The sequence below is a fragment of the Idiotropiscis lumnitzeri genome, unplaced genomic scaffold (assembly GCF_059441095.1).
Source record: "Idiotropiscis lumnitzeri isolate Australia: NSW breed Sydney's pygmy pipehorse unplaced genomic scaffold, RoL_Ilum_1.0 HiC_scaffold_234, whole genome shotgun sequence".
NCBI classification, from domain to species: domain Eukaryota; kingdom Metazoa; phylum Chordata; class Actinopteri; order Syngnathiformes; family Syngnathidae; genus Idiotropiscis; species Idiotropiscis lumnitzeri.
This window is the reverse complement of record NW_028283772.1, coordinates 221,941-245,215: the sequence shown is the minus strand read 5'-3', so window position 1 is coordinate 245,215 and position 23,275 is coordinate 221,941. Positions and strand designations below refer to the sequence as shown.

Genomic DNA, 23,275 nt, shown 5'->3' with positions numbered 1-23,275 from the left:
AAATAAGACAATAACCCGTCAAATATTTTTCCCGATAGAAATTGTATTTTTACCTCCATGCTGTGGCTGCGGAGAACTTGGCCCCCGTAAAGAGGCTGTCGTACTCCCCGCGCAGCTTGATCAGCGCGGTCATCTCCTTGCTCCCTAAAACATAAGGAAAAGATTAAATAAAATAATGCTAACATGCAGAAATAAGGCAATTCAAATGTTTCAGCCGTACCTCCTATGCAATAGTTCTTAGAGCTACATTAGTTATATTTGGCCGATATCGCAACTAATTAAATGATCTTAATCTGGAGCTAAATATCCAAACATTGCTGCCCAATATTTCTCATGAGTGCTGTCTTAATATTACATATAAATAACTTGTACTTACATCTGAAAGTGCACTCGGATGAGGCGGAACACGTGGCTTTGTTTGTTTGCATCTTGCGAGTGTAGAACGGCGTAGAGGAAGAGCGAGGATTTTATAGGGGCAATTTAGAGTGTTCAATCGGCCTGCCATGCATGTTTTTGGAATGTGGGAGAAAACCGGAGTACCCGGAGGAAACCCACGCAGGCACGGGGGGGACATGCAAACTCCACACAGGATGGCCGGAGCCAGGATTGAACCCTCTCACTGTGAGGCCATCGCGCTAACCAGTCGGCCACCGTGCCGCACTGTAGAAACAATATAAGACAAAGTCGCTGCATGAGCTTTGACTTGACCAAACCAAATGTGTGTTTGTCTTTTTGTGTCCTGCAGACGTCAGTGAATACGATCTCCGTTCTGTGAAAGAGGTGCCAGACCTGACTCGCATCAAAAAGGAGGGGGAGCAGATCAACAAGTCACCAGTGAACGTTGTCCCTATAAAGACTGACGATGAAAACAAGGATGAGAGTGAGGACAAGAGAGGGGCGGAGCCTCCAAGCAACAGTTCAAGTCATCACGTGACAACAGAAGGTGATGAAGACCACTGGGGGCCATCACAAGCACATAATAAGGACACATTATCAGACGCTCATGACAATGATGATGATGATGATGATGATGGGCAAGCTAAAGGTGAAAGGGCACGTCACACTGACTCATTCACTTCAAAGCTGTCTTTAAAAGGACACAGAAAAACACACAGTGGTGAAAAACCTTTTTCTTGTTCAGTTTGTGGAAAATGCTTCTCTCAAAAGGGAAATTTAACAGAACACACAAGAACACACAGTGGAGAAAAACCTTTTTCCTGCTCAGTTTGTGGCAAGAGTTTCTCTCAAAAGACAAATTTAACAATCCACACAAGAGCGCACAGTGGAGAAAAACCTTTTTCCTACTCAGTTTGTGGCAAGAGTTTCTCTCAAAAGAGAAATTTAACAATCCACACAAGAGCGCACAGTGGAGAAAAACCTTTTTCCTGCTCAGTTTGTGGAAAATGCTTCTCTCAAAAGCCAAGTTTAAAAGCACACACAAGAACACACAGTGGTGAATGTTTCGTTCTGTTCTGTCATATGACTATACAGAATGGACGGTTAGAGCTCTTTCATTTGCTCACTGAATCTTTATTGTAACATCAACTGCACGGCTCTCATACACTCCACTTCCGCCTTTCTGGCGCGGTGTGCGTCTACTAAAACAGTCCCCCTGGGAACACCCAACCACCAACTAACAATCCCATTGTTACATCTTTGTTTTTTTTCTTTTAAGTCACCTTCTTTAATTGACAGCAACATATTACAGCATCGAAGACTATGAATTTAAATGTAATCACAACTAAAGAATACACGTTACTCTCATTATGAATTTAAATGTAATCACAACTAAAGAATACACGTTACTCTCATTGACTCTCACATTTTTTTTCCTTTTTTTTTTTTTTCTCTGTCCTTAACTGACAAGCAACCCTAGACTCATGCAAAGTTCCAAAACAAACATCACTCCGTGAAGTCCTCCAGATATCGAGGTCTAATGACCCGACGGCCAGACCTGGTCGTCACAGCCGCTTGGTCACCAGCACGGCACAGTTCCGACCCCACCTCAGCCGTACTCTCCACAGTCTCAGCTTTTTTAGGCGAGGCCGGTGGGCAAAGGTCACGCCTGAGGTGACGTCGATTCCTCCGTAACACACCACCCGACTCCATCTCCACTTCATACGACCTGTGGCTCGCAGGTTTCAGCACCGTCGCCTTCCGCCAGACTCCATGTCGCTGAAACGGCTGAACTCTCACGGTGTCTCCTTTCTCAAGGATGTCCAGGTCTTTCGCAGTGCGGTTGTAGTATCTCTCCTGTCTCTGACTGTTCTTCCACAGGCCTTCTGCATTTTTGATCAACTCCGGCTTTAAAAGAGCGTCCCTGATTGGAAGAAGCGTCCGAGTCCGCCTACTCAGAAGTCTCTGTGCTGGGCTTGTACCCAAGCCTTGGGTCGGTGTATTTCGGTGGTCCAATATAGCCACGTATGCATCCTGGTTCACAGCCGCCGCTTTCATCATCAGTCGCTTGGCAGTTTTCACTGCTGACTCGGCCTTCCCGTTGCTCTGGGCATATCCTGGCGACGACGTCCTATGTTCAAACTCCCACTTTTCACTAAACAGACTAAACTCTTTGGAGGAGAATTGTGGTCCGTTATCTGACACTACCACGTCCGGTATGCCCTGCCTTGCAAAATGTGCTTTCACCTTCCTAATCACAGCGCTGCTTGTCGTATCGGGCAAGTAATCCACTTCCCAAAAGTTGGAGTAGTAGTCCACTGTAATCAGGTAGTTTCTATCATGAAAGGAAAACAAGTCCATCCCTACCTTGGCCCAGGGTCTACACACCATATCATGTGGACATAGTGTCTCTTTCTGTTGCTTGGGGTCCATGGACCTACAGATGTCACACTTGGAGACAAAGGTCTTAATGTGCTCATTCATCCCTTGCCAGTACACGCACTCCCTTGCTCTCCTTAGACAACCTTCCACTCCTAAATGAGAAGAGTGTACACGGCGTGTAATGTCAGTCCTGAGTGAATCTGGTATCACAGCTCTCTCTCCTTTGAATACGATACCATCTTGGAAGCTAAGTTCCTCCTGGAATGAGTAATAGTGTTGAATGTCCGTGGGTATATCCTTTTTGCATTTTGGCCACCCTGACAGAATCATGCCAATTACTCTCTGCAGCTTCCAATCCACTGGCGTAGCCTTCCTCATGGAGCTCAGTCTCTCCAGCGAAATAGGTAGGTAGTCTACCATGTTTACGGTTTCTATCTCTGACTCCATGTCCCCTTTAGTGTCCTCTGGCAAGTATGCCCTACTGAGTGTGTCAGCCAGCAACATATGACGGCCTGGTACATCGGTCACTTTCATGTTATATTTCTCTAATCGGAGTAACATCCTCTGTAGTCTCTTTGGTGCACTCAAAAGTGGCTTCTTGTGAATATTTTCCAACGGTTTGTGGTCACTCTGTACCGTCACCTGCCTGCCATACGTGTATTGGTGAAACTTCTCCATCCCATAGCCAAGCATTCCTTCTCTATCTGGGCATAGCCCCTTTCTGTCTGTGTCAAGGCCCGGCTCCCATATGCTACAGGCTTACCTCCTTGTGTCAGAGCAGCCCCCAGCCCAGTCTCTGATGCATCACATTGAAGTGTCAACTCCTCGTCTTGATTGTAATACTTCAAAATGGGTGCACTGGCAATTTTGTGTTTCAGTCTATTAAACGCTTCCTCCTGTGTGTCAGTCCACTCCCACACATTCTCTTTGTGTGTAAGTTGGCGTAATATTTCACAATCATCAGACAAGTGGTCTTAAAACCTGGACAAGTAATTTATCATCCCAACCAGTCTCTGTACTGCCTTGACATCCGTCGGCCTCGGCATCTCTTGGATTGCACGCACCTTCTCCGGGTCTATCTGCAGTCCCTCAGCTGTCAACAAATGTCCAATATACGGCACGGCCTGTCGCCGTAGTTTTATCTTCTCAAAGTTCAATTTGATGTTTCGCATTCTACATCTGTTTAGGAAGCACCTGAGTTTGTTGTCGTGGTCTCTACTTGCTTCTTCCAGCGATGTCCCTTTACCCGTGATCAACACATCATCAGCGATGATGTATATTCCCAGTATTCCTTCTAGCGCTTGTATGAGTCTTCTTTGGAATACTTCCGGCGCTGGACTTATTCCCATCGGCATTCTCAGCCAACGGTACCGACCAAAAGGAGTGGCAAACGTGGTGAGGTAGCTTGACTCCTCCCCCAATTTAACATGCCAGAAGCCATGCTTCACATCACACACTGTGAACATTTTCGCCTTTGCCATTTCCGGAAGTATATCCTCAATCGTCGGAAGAGGGAAGTGGCTTCTTTTCAGCGCTCGATTGAGTGGTTTTGGGTCTATGCAGATTCTCGGTTTTCCATTGCGTTTCATCACTGTCACCATGCTACTTATCCAGTCAGTGCTACACTCAACCGGTGCGATAATGCCTCTTCTCTCAAGATCTTTTAATTCCTCTTTCAGTGGAGACATCAGTGAAACGGGTACTCTGCGTTTCGGCAGTTTAACAGGCGGCACTTCACTGTTTATTTCAATGTTATACTCGCCCTCCAAACAGCCATCACCAGTGAACACATCGCCAAACTCAGTCTTTATTTTCTCCAACGTTATGCAATCCTGTTGTCCTTCTTCTTTGACCTGTTCCAATTCTTTTTTCACAATGTCATCAATGGTAAGGATGTTCTCGTAGTGTACTTTAATTAGTTTCATGGCCTCACTGGCCTTCCGGCCCAATATGGGGATTTTGTCCACTTGGTCCACCACGAGAAACTCCAACCTGTACAATTTGTTGTTTCGAGGGTTTCTCACTTTAACCCTACATTTCCCCAACGGACACAACCTGGATTTATTATACATGACCAGCACTTTCTCTGTGTGCTCCAGTTGTGTGTCTGAGTTTAGGAGGTTTATTGGGATTATGTTACAGGTCGCCCCACAATCAATCTGAAAGTTCACATGTGTACCGTTTACCAGCATCCTTGCAAAGAGTTGCTGTCCCTTGTTGAGTCGCTCATTCACTTGGTGAACTATTTCATTGTTCCCCTTGCCATTTATCACAGCAATTGTCATTATATCCTCATATGTTTCTCCATCCTCTTCCGTGACAGCATTCACTGGTTTACATTTCCCTCCTTGTCCTATTTTCGATTTGCACCTCACAGCGAAATGATTTTTTTTCCCAAACTTTTTACATTTCCTTCCAAAAGCTGGGCATTTTGTCTTACTTCGCTCATGCTTTCGTCCACAAAACCTACAATCGACTACATCACCGTTGCTTTTCCTTGCATCTTGTTTCACTGTATGTATTTCCTCCACAGTGTGTCCTTCCAGTGTCCTGCTTGATAGTTCAGCAGCTCTACATATTAGTAGGCATTTCTCCAGTATCAGTCTATCTTCCCTGAGGAGTCTCTCTCTCATGGCTGAGCTATTGGTGCCACACACAATGCGATCTCTAATTAGCGAGTCTTTTATGTCTCCAAAGTTGCATCCATTGGCTAGCACTCTCAGGTCCGTAAAATATTTGTCAATGGTTTCATCCGTGCCTTGGTTTCGCACAAAAAAATTGTATCTCTCGACAGTCTCATTCACTTTCGGTGTGCAATGTTCATCCAGCAACCTTATCATTGCACTCACTGACCTCCTTGCCGACGAGTCGTCACCCGCCAGTGTGGCCAAAAGCTCCCTCCCACTCGCGCCGACGAGGTAATAGAACAGCTTTGCCTTCGCTCCTTCCTCTGCGCCGGGCATGGTGAGGTCCGTGTAGAGTGTAAATTCCTCCTTCCAGCATTTCCATGTCTTGGCTAGGTCGCCGGAGTCCAACAACAACATCGACGGAGGTTTCAGTCCTTCCATCGCGACGTCCTCTGTCCGTTTAGTTCACCTGCTGCCGCGCCGTTCCGTTCACTCAGCTCGTCGGCAGCACGTACACACGGTTGTTGTCAATCCTCTCCCGCGTCCCCACTAGCGACTAGACCGCTGCCACCATGTTTCGTTCTGTTCTGTCATATGACTATACAGAATGGACGGTTAGAGCTCTTTCATTTGCTCACTGAATCTTTATTGTAACATCAACTGCACGGCTCTCATACACTCCACTTCCGCTCTCCTGGCGCGGTGTGCGTCAACTAAAACAGTCCCCCTGGGAACACCCAACCACCAACTAACAATCCCATTGTTACACACGCCAAGACAAACAAAAATGAATATGAACAAATTCCTGCCATCTTTTTTGTTAATATATCACAGTCATGTCTCCTACAAAAGAAACAAAAAACAAAGGAAGAGAATAAGCATATTATTGTTATTGTTTTAATAGTTTGCTGAAGTCTCGCTGCCAAAGATGTTAACAGTAGCTATTAGTCAGAATTTTGTCAGGATAATAAATCATCAAGTCAGATTTAAAAAAAAAAGAAAAGTAAATTAAGGATGAAAAAGACTGTCAAATCGGTGTCAAGTCATATCTGCAGCAAAACTTACTCGACTTTGCTAACATTACAAAAATTGCTACATTTCTTTTCGGATTCGTAAAATATTTACCTTTTCAAAGAAGTAGATAAACACCATTCCATTCTGTGTATCTGACATCGACTTACTGAAAACACAATATATCAGCGTAAGAGTATGCAAGCATAAATGGTATTAAACAAATTTTGGTGTTTTCCACTAAACATAAAGCACCACCCGAGAGCTATTAAGGCCGGTGTTTTACTGACAGTTCAGAAGAACGAGGCTTTTATTATTTCTTAAATGATGTTTACGCAGTCTTTATCACTTAATGTCTCATTTCTTAAATAATGTACACAATCCCTCGTACTAAATGCGAGAATGCGCTCTGAAAGGAGCTCTTAAGATTTTACATCAAAATATAAAGCAGCATAATTTATGTTATTTTTCTAAATCATTCAACCTTAATTTATTTACCGAACAATGCTTCTGTTTTATGATGGACTCGTAGTCCGGCACCAGTGCATTTCCATATTGGCAGATTTCTTTTTCTATCTCTCTTCAATATTATTTTCAGGTTTTGGGGCCGTTTGTGCTGGCGGCAGCCGTCTTTACTTTTGACCACCTGCGGGCACGATGACAATAAATTCTAAATCGCGATGGTACGCGATACAGTGAACGCTTAATGATACTTGTTAACTCTGGAAACTCTCTGTCTTTAACTATTTCATCCTGGCTGGCCGACTTTTGCGGTAATTTATTTGTTACCAAGTGCAATTTTATTACTCTGTGGGGCAAGCTTCAAAGCAGAGACTTCCCTTTAAACCTTTCTGTGCTCCTATTTTCGTAGGTGTATGCATCTTGCGATGATAAAAAAAATCCTTGACTTTATGACGCGTCACTTTTTGACCCATTTTCTCCCTCGCAGCTAAATGAAGGCGATCTGCACCTCCAAAACTGGCTGGTTGAATGGGATCGTAGTACAATTTTTTCAACCAACGCTTAACGCTCATGACGGTTTATGATTTAGTGACAAACGTCACATTGTTATTTGTCTAAACACACAGACGCAAAAGCATATTTTTAAAAACATCCATTTTTAATTGAATGAAATACAAAAATATGACAAGGTTAAGTCTGGTTACACATGATAAGGATTCTCTAAGACGTAAAAAGTCTATAGGTCAGGGTTAAAACAGATGGATTAACTTTTGATTCTAACAGGTCTTCAAACATCTTCAATTCGTGCGCGAGATCCACAGGTTGTTGATGACAGAAACGGTATCTTATCACATCGTTAAACAACGTGAGTATGCTAAGTCACTTATCTCATTTTCCCAATTTTCCAAAATATTTTGAAACGTGTCGATCGAACCCGAGCGACTCAAAGTAGCTTCTATCGCCAAAAAGCGATAATTTTCTCAACACATTACCCATTTTTAGTCAAAGTTAATATTTTCTATAAGATATTCTTCGAAAATATCAAGTTGATCACGATATATCATACAACATACGCTCTCATCCACTTTAAGGCGGTCCGGTAAGTCCTTTACGAGTGCTAAATCCACCATTAGGATCTCTGCAACTCGCTTGACTGTTTCTTTATCCGTTTTTACAGAACACAAATCCAACAAGTAGTGAATACAGGGTAAAAACTTTTTATCGCAAAGGATTGGCATGATGCGCTCATATTGCAGTCTTAGATAATAACTATTGCATAGGTATCTATAGCTATGCAAACAACCCCGTTTTTTGTGATACTTTATCACAAAGCGTCTGACCATGTAAAGAATCGCCGCTTTAACAACTATTACGACATCCATATCAACCCATCCCTTAGGAGGATCAACCCATGACATATGTTGTACATCATCCTTGGAAATAGGTGCAGGTCCGGGGTCAGGGTCGTTGACGGTCTGAACCTTAGCGGGCTCAAGCGAACGGTTTGAGAACTCTTGTTCGGACCAACTAGGTACTCGTACCTCCTTGATTTGTGGAGATTCAGCCTGGTCGGACCAACTGGGCTGTTGTACCTTCTCGTTTTGTGAAGATTCTGCCGACGAGGTGGGGGTCATCGGAGGTGTCGACGGCGGCGTCGGTGAAACGGGACGGCTCCACCCTGAATACGATGGCTCGCCAGTGTTGTACGAGGCTACAACAGGGGTTGGTAAGATTCCCGTACCGCCCACCCATAAAGAGTATGATGGTCCTGCCTGGTCCTCGTCTGTTTTTGTAGGGGTTCCATCCTGGTCTACATTTGTACAGGCGTCAACCTGTTCCATGTTTGCAGTTGTCAGGGTTTCTACACCAACAACGTTTTCAACCATAGTCATGTCATGGTTGCTTGTAGGTTCATCCACACCGCTATCTGCAGTACAAAGATACTTTGATTAAATATATAGCTATTGATTATAGGAATATAGTTAAGGATTAGTTGCATCGTTTACCTGACGAGTGCTCTGCAATGTTATTAGAAACCTGATCAGGTGCAGCGATGGTTGTCACCCTTCTCGGTGTGATGTCCATGACCATGCGGCGTCTTGTTCTGAGCGTCTTCATTTTTAGAGTAGGTCTGGCTCTTCAGCCCGAAAAATTGGTTTGTCTGTGCAGAGCGTGACTTGGGCTTTGGCTGTATTGAGACTGGGGTCGGGATATGATAGTAGGGGATGTGCTTATTTTTGACAGAAGCGTGATTCTGGGGGGCGGGCGGTGTTGTTTATGCTTACAAACACGACCACAACTTGGTGGTCGTCTGTCTGTCCAACTATAGATAAGAAATACGTGAAAACATGTCAAAACTTGTTGCAAAGATGACTTGGGGATGTCTACAGACAAGATGATGTTCCTCCTTGAAAGGTAAAATAATTGGTAAAACAACCTTAATGATATCTTAGCTTAGCTGCTATTTCTTAACCTAAGCGCATGTTGTTTCTTAGCTGTATTCTATTTTCTTAACCTAAATGTATATTGTTTCTTAACCTAACTACATACTATTTCTTAGCTGTACGCTGTTTCTTAGCTGCATGTTATTTATTTTATATATATATATATATATATATACTATAATAATTATAATATTCTAATATCTAATATTTCTTTGCTTACCTGTATAAACTACAAACATGGGGGTTGCCTAGCTGTGTGCTATATTCTTAACCTAGCTGTATTCTATTTCTTAACCAGGCTGGTTGCTATTTTACTCAGCGTACGGACTACAAAAAAGGACTACAAACATGGGGGCTGCCGGCAGTAGGAAGGCTGTGACGTACAGGGAAATAGGAGGGTGCGAGGGGCGGGAGCGGTGGAGACATCACCCTTCATTTTTCTCGTCCGTAGCGGGATAAATGACGGCGTTTGACTGTCCAAATGTAGCCAACAAATACATGTCCAGACATGCAAACATGACTAGGCAGATTTTACAAAAAAGGCAAGGGGTCTGACGACCGGATGTCGACAGTTGCCCGCCACTCACTATCTTTTGAAACACCTTGAGGCTGCTGCAGGCTTGGAGGGTGTCTATGGCCGGCATCTTGCCCGGACAACCCCCCAAGCCTGCACAATACCATGTTTAAACTTATGTCGCTGGGAATATGTCCAGACATGTTTGCAAAAAGGGCAAATATCAACCGAATAAACATATTATTCAAAGGTAATAACAACGCCTGCTCTTCTCAACCCATGTTATTTCACTTATTTCATTTGGTTATATTTATTTAAATAGAACATTTCATTGGATGCTTTATATACTTCTGATATTAAAATATGAATGACATAAGTACAGTTTGGGTTGGGGACACACGCACGCAGGGAACACATTGTTTTTAACATAAGAAGCATACAGTTTGGGAGGGGGGGCTTGGCCCACACGCACGTAGGGGACACATTGTTTTTACTACTGAGGGCAATCAGGGGAGGGGGGCTTGGCCCACACACACACACAACGTCATCACAATTTGAAAAAGCGTAATTCTGTCGGCGGGGTCCACTTCGACAAAAGCGTAATTCTGTAGGCGTGGTATTAACGCTTCAAGGGCAGGGAATATGTAAATATTTTTAAATAGGTGGCTGGAGATTGGATAGTTTGAACACAGGGGGCGGGGATAGCGGCCATTTTGGACAAAAGCGTAATTCTGTAGGCGGGGACAAGGAGACAAAAGCGTAATTCTGTAGGCGGGGCTATGACGTCATCAAAATTTGAAAAAGCGTAATTCTATTATCTCTCACCAGCATGACTTTTGTTGTCCCGGCATGAAAGTCCATTGTTTCAGAGGTGTCTTGTTTACACCTCCTTTGTTGCAGCCTTGATCCAATCTTCCTGCATTCATCTCCTGAGGGTCTTGTCATTAGCATGGTCCAAACTTCGGTTACACTTAAAGGATTTCATACATTTGACTATGAAAGGAATATAAGAGTTTGAGCTTAACATAGTTCATTAGATGTTGCTGCATCCAGTGTATGAAAGTGTGAGACTGTAAAGTGCTGAGCGTGTGACTGGTGGAGCGGAACGGTGTGTGGGGTGCGAGAATGGAATGTTTCAGGACAGATGGTGATAGCCGCAAGGAGGGAGAGAGACAAGATGACTCGGGGGGCAGTGGATGAAGGAGCAGCCATCAAAAGATCACACGCAGGAGGAGCCACGGGATTCGGTGGGGGAGAAAGACCAATGAGAGCAAGCTAAAGTTAACTGCAGGATACACATAGCCAATAGAATCATGCCAGGATGCCTTTGTCTCTGTGCCATTTGCATATTGTATAGTATGAATCATTACTGGGCAACTCGGGGGTAGAACACATTCGCTGGTGGCAAGAGAGGTGTAGACTTGTATTGAGAGGGACCCGGGACCCAGGGGCCATGCAGAAAGTCTGTGTATTGGGAATAAATCCACTTGTGCGTGAAAATGCCGGCTTCCTGATACCTTTCTATTGCAGAACGAGCGCGCATATTGTTGGATGAGTGAGAGTTGGTTAAGGTCGCAAATTGGAGTCAGATTACTAATTCGAGTTTACATTGGTTTAAAATTAAATTCTAACATTGATATAAAGATAAATTCCAACAAGCTATATCATCCAACACTCACTCAGTGGTGCATAAGTGTGTTTCTGGATATTATTTGTCCAGTCGTGGTGTCATGGTATTTTGATGGGGATTCATTCAAGTAGGACGAAGTCGGAATTCCCTGAAGGCACAGGTGTGAAATGCACTGAAGTAACTTAAGAAAAAGTAAAAAACATTTACGATTGTTTAAGAATGTGCAAGAAAGAAAAATGTTGACAAATGTTGAAAATAATGATATTTTCCAGGAGGTATTTATTTCTTTGTTGTTTATTCATTCAATTCTATACTTATTTCAATATTTGAGTATTATTTTTCTTTCAATATGTAGTATATTTTGTCTTTGAAGTGTGGGTCCTTGCTGCCTTCCGGAGAGGCAGCCGAGCAAGGCTGGATTGGTGATGGAAAAGAACTGGTTCGAAAAAGATTTTATTCTCGTCACATGCTGATGTCAAAAGAAGTCTCCCCAAAAACGTGCGAGCCCCCTCTCAGACATTCCCTTCTTACAGGGAATGCCCAAATAGGACATGAATATCTAATTTTCCCTTGTTGCATATGCAATTCCCATCACGCTAGTCTTCGGGATTTCCCTCCAAAAGTCCCCCAGAGGGAGAGCAGATGCGTCTCCCCGTTGATACGACCAGTCTACTCGTGACCACCTTAAATTACTCTCATACCCTGGAAGGTCACTGACCTGGCGAGAGAATTGCCCCCACCATAAACAATGCTCAGGCCTATTTTCTCTCAGGGCAGTATCTGGTTACATCGGAACTTCAGAACCAAGACTGGTCACTTCTTTGAACTTCCCATATCTATATAAGGCCATTTAAAAATACATGACTTTTTTAAAATTTATTTCAATGTATATTTAAGCTTGCTTATATAATACTACAATATTTATTCAATTATTTTAATGTTAAATTATATCAATATCAATTTAAACCTTATTTCACTCTTGAATATTTCTGAACATATTTGTTCATTTGAATATGTATGCAATTTAAATTATTCCATCCATCCAGCCATTTTCTGCCGCTCATCCGGGGTCGGGTTATTGAATTAATTTAATACCTAAGTATTTTTTACATTATAGTTTTTTCCGAAGTGAGATTCTGCTTAGCAACAAACCCCAAACACTTGATAGAGCTCAACCTAGAAAGTGTATTTAGCCAGTCAGAAATTTATTCAGAAAGTGAAATATTAAATGTATGAGAGGGGATATTTGAAGAGTTTGAGTTTTGTTCAATGGACCATACATATACGAGCCAGCCAAACACAGCGAGAAAACCAGCGCTGACTCCAGTCGCCATCAGATTGCCAAGTCCTGACATTCCAAAACCTTTGAGAGAAACTGAGACTGCTTGCGTTTCTCTTTCTGGTTCTTTTTATAGTTCAACTTCGAGTTCTGTTTTTCACCTTTTCACAGCGTAATGAAGGCGAGTTGAGCAAGTGGAACAAGTGATTTTATTGATGATTGTGGAAGGCACCGATTTCATAAGCACTGTTTCTTCTCACACCTTTTCCATTAAATGCGATTAAAAAGACAACTGAAAAGCATAATGTTAAAAAATGTTGTACCAGGCAAAAGCAATAAATTTTATTTACATGTTTGAAGTAAACACACAAAAAAATCATCACCACTCAGACAGTGGTTCTTCTGGCACTGATCTCAATAAAAGAGCTTTGCAAAATTCAATTTCATCATATTTTATTGAAAATCACATTTACATCTTACCACAAAGAGTCGGTTCTTTCATTTTTTTTGTCTTTTTTTAATCTTCAAGGATCGCTGCAATTCTCGCCAGCACAATCGTGTCTCTCAGCTCCCTGTTTAGTGACAATTTTTTTTAGAACGAACGCTGCAACTGAATGGCTTGTCTCCACTGTGTGTTCTTGTGTGGCTTTGTAAATACGACTTTCGAGAGAACCTCTTGGCACAAACTGAGCAGGAAAAAGTTTTTTCTCCACTGTGTGTTCTTGTGTGGCATTGTAAATGCCCCTTTTGAGAGAAACTCTTGGCACAAACTGAGCAGGAAAAAGGTTTTTCACCACTGTGTGTTCTTGTGTGATCTGTTAAATATGTCTTTTTCGAGAAGCATTTTCCACAAACTGAGCAGGAAAAAGGTTTTTCTCCAGTGTGTGATCTTTTGTGGATTGTTAAATGCGACTTATGCAGGAAGCTTTTGCCACAAACCGAGCAAGAAAAAGGTTTTTCACCACTGTGTGTTCTTGTGTGCCTTGTTAAAATAGACTTGTCAGAGAAACTTTTGCCACAAACCGAGCATGAAAAAGGTTTTTCTCCACTGTGCTTTCTTGCGTGATATGTTAAACCTGCCTTTTGTGAGAAGCATTTTCCACAAACAGAGCAAGAAAAAGGTTTTTCTCCAGTGTGTAATCTTTTGTGGATTGTTAAATGCGACTTATGCAGGAAGCTTTTGCCACAAACCGAGCAAGAAAAAGGTTTTTCACCACTGTGTGTTCTTGTGTGCCTTGTTAAAATAGACTTGTCAGAGAAACTTTTGCCACAAACCGAGCATGAAAAAGGTTTTTCTCCACTGTGCTTTCTTGCGTGATATGTTAAACCTGCCTTTTGAGAGAAGCATTTTCCACAAACAGAGCAAGAAAAAGGTTTTTCACCACTGTGTGTTCTTGTGTGGCTTGTTAAATTAGACTTGTCAGAGTAACTCTTGCCACAAACTGAGCATGAAAAAGGTTTTTCTCCACTGTGCTTTCTTGTGTGATATGTTAAACCTGCCTTTTGAGAGAAGCATTTTCCACAAACAGAGCAGGAAAAAGATTTTTCACCACTGTGTGTTCTTGAGTGAATTATTAATTGAGACCTTCGAGAGAAACTCTTGCCACAAACTGAGCAGGAAAAGGGTTTTTCTCCACTGTGTGTTCTTGTATGTTGTGTTAAATTTGCCTTTCGATAGAAACTCTTGCCACAAACTGAGCAGGAAAAAGGTTTTTCTCCACTGTGTGTTCTTGTATGTTGTGTTAAATTTGCCTTTCCAGAGAAGCATTTTCCACAAACTGAGCAGGAAAAAGGTTTTTCTCCACTGTGCGTTCTTGTGTGCCTTACTAAATTTGCATTTCGAGAGAAGCATTTTCCACAAACTGAGCATGAAAAAGGTTTTTCTCCAGTGTGTAATCGTGTATGTGTTTTTAAATTTGACTTAAAAGAAAAGCTTTTGCCACAAACCGAGCAAGAAAATGTTTTTTCTCCACTGTGTGTTCTCGTGTGCGGTTTTAAAGACAGCTTTGAAGTGAATGAGTCAGTGTGACATACCCTTTCACCTTTAGCTTGCCCATTATCATCATCATTAGTATCACCATCGTCATGAGCGTCTAATGTGTCCTCATTATGTGCTTGTGATGGCCCCCAGTGGTCTTCATCGCCTTCTGTTGTCACGTGATGACTTGAGCTGCTGCTTGGAGGCTCCGCCCCTCTGTTGTCCTCACTCTCATCCTTGTTTTCATCTTCAGTCTTTATAGGGACAACGTTCAGTGGTGACTTGTTGATCTCCTCCTCCTCCTCCTCCTTTTTGATGTGAGTCCAGTCTGGCTCCTCTTTCACAGAACGGAGATCGTTTTCATTGACGTCTGCAGGACACAAAAAGACAAATTTGGTTTGGTCACGTCAAAGCTCATGCGGTGACTTTGTCTTATATTGTTTCTACCGTACTACCTTGACTGGTGCCTGCCGCACACGGAACAATGCGTGCGACCCCGACTTGGACCAAACCATGGGGGCATTTCAATAAATTACGTCCTTCGATGTAAACCTCCCTTTGGCAGCACAGCTGTGATAAACGAGCATTTACAAAGGAAGCACGTTGCGGCTGATGCCTGATTTCATTCCTGACATAGTCACAGACGTTTCTGGAGGCGAGCTGAAGTTAGCACACACAGGCTATTATGTGCGTCTGATGGAACACCTGTTGTGGGACCCTAACTTATTAATGGGGGGCCACTGGGGGCCATCGCAACCTAATGTCATTGATAAAATAGGAATCCTTCAAGCGAAATACGTTTTCAAGTATTTCTTTTTGCATTTATAGATAGTTTCATCGTGGGTACTTTTTGCTTTCATGATAACCTGCATCCCTAAAATAATTAAAGGGGCCCTGGAATCAGAGTCGCTATTTATTGTATGATTTTCGTTTGGTTTTTTTTTTTACCCAAAATGACATTTATCCTGCTAGTACGTTCTGACATTACTCTTTTTATTTTTATAAAATTTCTGTTTCTAAATAAATTTTAAAACAAGATTACGTTTGAAGAGTAAAAGTTCTTACACATAAGCATTCAGCAACAACACTTTCACTCTGACTTTTGTGTTGACATATTTGAATAATGACTGTATATTTTAAAGTTATCCAATATGTATTCAAATTCGACGCAGATACACCAAAATATTATGAGTTCACTGAATTATTTTGTAACCGCAATGATGTATAACAGCCATAGGGTGTCAGTAATGAGTAACAAAGTAACACAACACCTCCCATTGTTCCGTCATCATTGTCATTTGCAAAAATTACCAGGAACTATAAGTTGCGGGGGAGATGCAAACCACCTGGGCCACAGGAACTTTATTACCAGGAACTAAATGTTCCTGGACTTGTAGGTAGAAAAGGGGGTTGTGACGTTCTCCCTTTTTAAGCCCATAGTAAGCCAAAGATGCAGATGCATTCCTTGCAGCATGCGCTTGATCACTGATGAGATCCGTGCAACCCTGGATGGATGCATTCAATGTATTTTAATTGCTTGGATGGGGTGAAACGATGCACACGTGCACAAAACAGTGCAGGGCCACCCGAGGTTCATTGACCGAGCCAGTAAAAGTTTCATAAATAAGACCAATATGTACTTGATTTATTTTAAAAAAAACTTAATCCTTTGTGCTTTATCCACTAAAATTAATCAACCGCCATTGATCTTTTTGCCGCAGTGTGCACAGTTTTTAGAGTCAGGTTGACTCATTCCATAAGGAATTGCTTGAACAAGATATGTCAGAGTTTTTGTCAAAAACGAGACAAGCCAAGATTGTCTTTGTCACTTGCGAGGAGCAGTCCGCCAGGTTGTACCGGCATTAACTCTGTCAAATGGGGGAGGCTCAGATTAGGGCTGGGCGATATGACCTAAAATCAATATCGCGATAAATTGGGCAATTTTACCTCGATAACGATAAATGCACGATAAATTCCCCCTGAGGACCAAAATCAAAATAAATGCAGAAAATGCATATTAACTGCTTTTTTTTATTGACCAACTGGTACACATTACTTTCAATGAAAAATAGAAGTACAAAAATCATTTGAATAAACATTCAAAATAGCTTGCTTTGCATGACTTGAACAATGTCACAAAGAACAGGAAAAAAAGGGTACCTCTCACCGAGATGGTGTAATGCCATTTGCAAATGCTTAGATTTGTGTAAAGGTATCTTGTAAACAATATAAATAATGCCATGTGCAAAGGCACTAGTCGCCTGTAAACAAAATGCTAAATAAAATGAAAAAAAACAAAATCAATGGAATGCCAGTGCCAAACAAACGCGTGTGCTTCATCAGTAAAATGTGCCGTCTCGAGTACTCCGGTGCGCAGTCGCCACTTGTCGTCTATGTACTGCACATTTCAGGCTCAAACAGGGATGCATGTTGCGACTCGACCACAAGTCGGATGTGGATGCAAAATGCTCGACATGTCTCCGCTCCCGTCCCGATGTTGTCCATATCGGGAAGTGCTGTTTGCGGCAAATATTTTCGTACCTCTTGTCGGCTACGTTCCTGAGGCGTTTAAATCCTGTGCGCTCCACTGTAACTTCAGGAGCTCTATCTTTAGCTATGTGCTAGGCTATCCCGTCCACCACTGAGACGTTCTCTCGTATGGTTTCGCCTCCGTTAGTGGGCTGTTGTCACTTGTCCAACCTTGCTTCTCACTTTGAACTTTTAGCACAAGCTCCAAGTCAACAGCATGGTTGTGTTGTGGGTGGTGAAAAAGAAAAGGTTGGACGCGCTGTTTCAGGTGCTTACGACGCACTTTGTAGTTCATGTTGTTTTGCTCAAACATCGTCTTTATGGAACCCAAAACATTTCCAAACGACAGATGTCGAATTTCTTTTTGGGACAAGCGCGACAAGACCAATTTCAACTAACGTTACTTCGTCTTTAGCCGTGTCAGCCGCTTCTGAATTTGAATCGCCAGCTACGAACGTGTCTTGTGTTTACATTCTTCTACAGCGCCTGAGTCACGTGACTACATGCGCTGGAGCAGACTTAAAGAGGCATGAACATTGCCGCAGACAGAAAAGACTTTCCTTTTTCATTTTTTTTTTAGACACCGAATTTACCGACATGGGCAAAATGATGTCGGTCATTCTAATAAATTTCGGTAACGGTAAATTTTCGGTTAATCGCCCAGCCCTAGCTCAGATATAGCAAAAACAAATTGGAGAAGCTGTGGAGCAGAGCACAACATCAGTCAGACCCCGGGTCCACAACCCCTCTGGCAGAGACACAAACAGAGCTTTCGCTTCAGAGTGACCCATTCACTGTCTACCATACTGTCAAGAAATTCGGAAAATGTTCCATCACAGAAGAATTCGGAATGGGTGCTGAAACACCACACCCTGGTCGTGACATGGAGTATTCAACATCTGAAATTAACTCTGCCAAAAGTCTTCACCAATGGGCCGAAATCTTTAGTATGATGATGCGCACCGATAGTTAATGTGATTTGTGGCTCAGCGAACAGAGACAATTCATACCGTTTCCTCTGCTCTGGGGCAAGGCACACATGCGAGGCAGCACCGGTAGACATCACAAATACATAATCCTAATTCAAGATGCGCTTCTGACCCTCGAAATTGCGTGAATACATCCTGACAAACCAAATCATCAGAACTGAGTGTTCAATGCAAAGGACCAATTGGTGGTTTGAATGGGTGGAGGCGGCTCCACCACGCAGACCAGAGCAGGAACAGGACGTACCACCCGCGGGAGGATGGAGACCCTGGTCTCAGAGCTGCCCAGTCGACTGGAACGGAGGACAACATATGCTTCCCCCGGCGGAAGTGCACAGTCAAATTCAGTCCCTTCTGGAAATTCAGTCCCACTCGAATTCCAGTGTTTGTTTCACAGGTGCGGGTTCGGTCCATGGCAGTGACTCGGCCAATCTCAAGAGTCCCACAAACGTGACAGTGTTGTTGCTCATTGTTGCTCATCAAGCTTGCAAAGCGTGGAATATCTTGTTCCACCATCAAAAACTGTTGTCCATCAATCGTCACCGGAATGCCAAGACTTACCGGTCCTTGAATGCTGAGGCTCGGCGGGCACCCCTATCGTGGAATGTGGTCCCAATCGGGTTGAGGCGTCAACTGTGCGTTTGGAAGCCATAGAAGCGTTGTCGGAGGAGGGGGTAGCGATGGCGCCCCCGTGCTAGTGGAGCTCTTTGTGACTGGCATGGCGCTGGACCACAGGATGGCACATTTCAGGAAGTGGCTCGGTTTGGACCGCTCGTCACCCAGTGACCCCACAGCAAAAGCACGTCCCACTCACAACCCATGTCTAGAACCACCCCTACTTCTTTTACGTGACCTTGTTGACCGGCCGGTGCGGACAACAAGCCTGCTGTGGCACTGCGTCACCAGAACCTTGCCCAGGAGCAGCGGAAACAGAAAGAGCAGACGCAATGGGAGCTGCACGCGTCGGCTGCTGCATTAGCTGCTTGCCCCCGGTTTTATTTTATTTTTTTTCCCATATTCTTTTTTCCGTTCCCGGTGAATTAGCACTCTTGGCCCCCTGAACCCGCAACTGTAACAATTCTTTTTCTCCATCCAATACAATATTTTCTTTCATCGATGCAAAAATGGGGGTTCTACTCATTCTGATTAGCAGTTTCTCATTGACTGACTGTTTCGCTTGATGTCAGTAACTGGGAGGCGCACGCCCTCGAGGACGGCCACCCGGCACAGCTGTGTGGTGGTGACACTATTGGACGGGTCACTGGCGGAAGCTACAATCCATTCGCGTCTCGCCCCGTCTCCCATAAGAGCTCACCAACTTAATCCCTCATCAAATTTTACAAATGCCAATTGGTTTTGTCTTCTGTTTATGATTCATATTCAATCCCCATGAACACGTCAACTATAATTAAGCTATTCTTTTTTTAACTAACTAATACAGTGATTCTCAAATAGTGGGGCGCGGTGTGATGCTGAGGGGGGCGCGTGGGACCCTGGCGAACATGCTTTTTTGCATGGTTTTGGGACCGAAAAAGGCGATCTCAGACAATGCGAGTTTGAGCTCGTCAAAGCTATTTGTGCCCAGAGTTTACGCAGTACTGGTTTTTAAAAAAACGTGTCGCCCAGTCCTGATTAACAAAAAAAAAAAGCGTCGCCCCGTCGCTCGTTGAAGTGATTTCTTTCGCCGCTCCTTAAATGCCCCGCGCCAAGCTATCTTGCGCCGCAGCAGAGCGAGCAAGGAGGCGCTAAGCACGCTAATCGCTAAAATGAATTGCTTCGATGGACGCTCAACTTTTAAAAGAAGTCTGACTCAAACCGCGCTCGGGCGGAGAGCCAGCAGCTATGAACAGAAATGTTGTATTGCAACCATTACGTATCCGAACAAAATAAGACGATGGCTACGTGAGCAATTTAGCAGACGCTCTCAGGCTGGAACACGGAAATGGCTGACGTCATCACAACGAAGCGTTTCAACGTCAATCAGATTGTGAACATAAAAAAAAAAATGTATAGTCAACATATTAAAACTGTTGCTTTGTTATTTATATAGAATTTTTGTTTGAAATCCCCCTGGCTCTTTTTGTCTTTTCTATATTATTTATGTATTAATAACTGTTTGGTTTGTTCATGTTAATAAAGTTAAAAAAAACTAAACAAAAACGTATAGTAAAGATGTATCATCCCATCAATATTCGCACCACAGAGTGCTGAGTTTCGAGATCCTCACAATAGTCGTTCTCAAAATGATATATTTTTTTATCAATTTAGCTTTGTTCAGGGATATTTTATTGACAATCTAACATTTATAATACAAAGAACATGTACATTAGAACGAAATGTAAAAACAATTGTGGTGGGGGGGCGCAAATCTATTTTCTTCTTGGTAGGGGGGGCGTGACAGGAAATAATTGAGAACCACTGAACTAATATAACCCCGTTTTCCTCAACCCATGAGTCAGTATTCTTTGAAGTGGATTATCCGCAGACTAAAAATTTCTAATTTAATTCATAATCTAATTTAATCCATCACAACATGATAATTCATCATATTCCTGTCATTTCCATCTCAAAATGTCGTTTCATTAATTGAATTACCGTAGTACATCCTGAAGTCCAAACTGAAGTATGGAACATTAGATGTTTTTCTTTTTTTTCGTTTTGCATGACCTTTAACCTTGCATGTTCTGCTCCAACAAAATTGTATCTCTTACCAGTTTCCCTGTTTCATGAGTTGCTGCCGGGGGCAAAAAGGAGGAGTTCAGAGAGGAATTTCACCCTCAGGGGCAATCCCAAACATTTGTTTCCAGGACATTGTAACACTCAGGGCTGGTTTATTGTTCTTCTTATTGCAATTTTACTGCATTCAGTCTTCCTCGAGACTGAATACGTTCTAGTGTTTGCCAAATAGTTAATCCTCGTTTCTCACTTTAGCTTTTCACAGTCATTATATGAACTTTTTCAACTGCACAATCACTTCATTGAGGTCTAATTATCAATTGTTTACCATAGTCAGACTTTTGCCGTCAAAGAGACCTGTTCCTGAACCATATGTTCACGTTTTCATCACTCAGGGCTTTTCCATGTTGACAAATCACATTCCACGGAACATGCATTCATCCATTTATGATCTTAGATTTCTCTATTTAAATTACCCCTTTTTGCAATTAAGATTAATTTCACCCCAATGATTATGTAGCCAATTATCTTTCTCATTCTAATTTTGCTTTAGTTATGATCCAAATTTTTAAACATTTTTTATGCTGCATCTTTCAATGCACACTAGGACGCACACGCATTAGTTGAACTGATAAAACGGAATATTAATGCAATCACATACGGCTTTTAGAAGGGGCAATTCTTTCTACAAAGGAGGGACTGGCACTGGTTTATAACTATCACCCCTTATCTCCTGCGTGGGGGCTGCCTGACTTCTTGGTGCCACAGTAGATGGTAGCCAGGTTTTTGATTTTGTGAGGTCTTTACCAGAACACGAGTAATCACAGGGTACGTATCTGAACAGCGGAGTCGAACCGGCCCAGACTTAATGCATTACTCTTGCTACGCACCAGCGAAACCGTCGGGCTCTCCACACAACGGTACGTCTCGATCCTTACTGTGTTCCATGCCACAAAGTGCCCAATACGATACGTGGAAGCGCGCTTCTCTTCATTATTTCTATTTCCAGCTCATAATTTTCCTGCTAAAATTTACACCCTGGCCAGGGTCTGTGCTCAAACTGAGCTTATTCACGACTATGTTGTCTATAGCTATTGTTTTACACTTCTTATTTCTCATCTCTTTAACCACTAGACCTTTCTTTTCTTTATCTTCTGCACATTTCTCCCACACTAGTCCCATTTACTTAGTTCCTCTCATCAATTTTTAAATGTATTTTTTTTTTATACTTTTTATAATGTTCTTTCATAGTGTGGTTACTTTGACATCTTTTAATGTCTTAATAATTATGGAGGCCTCTTGTTTAAACAATAATTGAAACTAACACAGGGACATTTTCCACGACTAATCAGCCAGCAGACCCACGCACAAGCTCTCTTTAACGACCCCAAAAGCCCCGACCGCTTGGACACAAGACGCACAACACCCATTGTGAGTAAAAGCATCTCACCTAAAGTTCAGCCGGCCGGCTGTTGAACGCCTGCGCCCCAGCACCCTGAGACCCTCAATGGAGCAAAATGCCAAAAATGTGGTATATTTTGTTGTTGATGTGTGGGTCTGGCTCAGCTTCCCTCCGGACAAGTCGCCGAGCATGGCAGAATTGGTGATGGAAAAAGATTCTCTGACACAGCCATTTTGGTTAGAAAGAGATTTTATTCTCGTCCGATGCTGATGTCAAAAGAAGTCTCCCCAAAAAGAAAAAAGGGAAAGGTGTCCCCTCTCTCCGGCCTTCCCTTCTTATAGGGAATGGCCACACCGGACATGAATATTGAAGGATTGTATTACGATTGCTGGCATTATTTTAAACACTTACAGGACCGAAGGTCAATTATTTAATTTAGCAGGTTCATATTTACTGAATATGTTCAACATTGATTGTTAAAGATGTGCTCTCAAAGTCCTTACTTTGTTACGTATGTTTATGATGTAATACTTTGTCACATGCATGCTTATGATGTGCCGCCCCTTTCATCCCTTTTATCCTTTGTCGCCTCAGAATAAAATCTTCACTTCTTCCACACTGTCAGACGAGACAGGTTGTGTGCAGTTATTCCTCTGTCAATACAGAAATTCTGGTTTGCTGATCCTGAAAATAGTTGGACGCGATACGACTGCTGCGTAGTACCACTCTGCCAACATTGATTAAACAAAAAGCATTTATCAAATGAAAGTAGAAGTACAGTGCATCAATAAGATTGACTGGGATTGTAGTCATGATGTTTACTGATGCATTCATATGCTAAATTTCTATGACTTAGTTTAAATGTAAGACCTCAAAATTGCACACATAGTATTTTCATGACCCACACTCTCATTCAGAACAAACAGATTCAGTCTGCTCAGGTCAAACTGATGACAAAC

At 42.6% G+C, this 23,275-nt stretch overlaps 1 protein-coding gene across 1 annotated transcript; it reads right to left on the bottom strand.

Annotated features, from left to right (window-relative positions):
* Positions 1-7,865: 7,865 nt before the first annotated feature.
* LOC148314768 (uncharacterized) lies at positions 7,866-9,235 on the bottom strand. Its single transcript, XM_088287616.1, has 2 exons — positions 8,885-9,235; positions 7,866-8,805 (listed from the first exon to the last, which is right to left on the bottom strand). Exons 1-2 carry the CDS (start codon positions 8,994-8,996, stop codon positions 7,877-7,879), a joined length of 1,041 nt encoding a protein of 346 aa, XP_088143742.1. The 5' UTR covers positions 8,997-9,235; the 3' UTR covers positions 7,866-7,876.
* Positions 9,236-23,275: the final 14,040 nt, after the last annotated feature.

Bases quoted from the DNA above. Each gene is read 5' to 3' on its own strand.
- LOC148314768 (XM_088287616.1), bottom strand. From the start codon at position 8,996: ATGAAGACGCTCAGAACAAGACGCCGCATGGTCATGGACATCACACCG. The intron at 8,806-8,884 runs GTAAACGATGCA...TTTGTACTGCAG, and splicing joins CATTGCAGAGCACTCGTCAG to ATAGCGGTGTGGATGAACCT.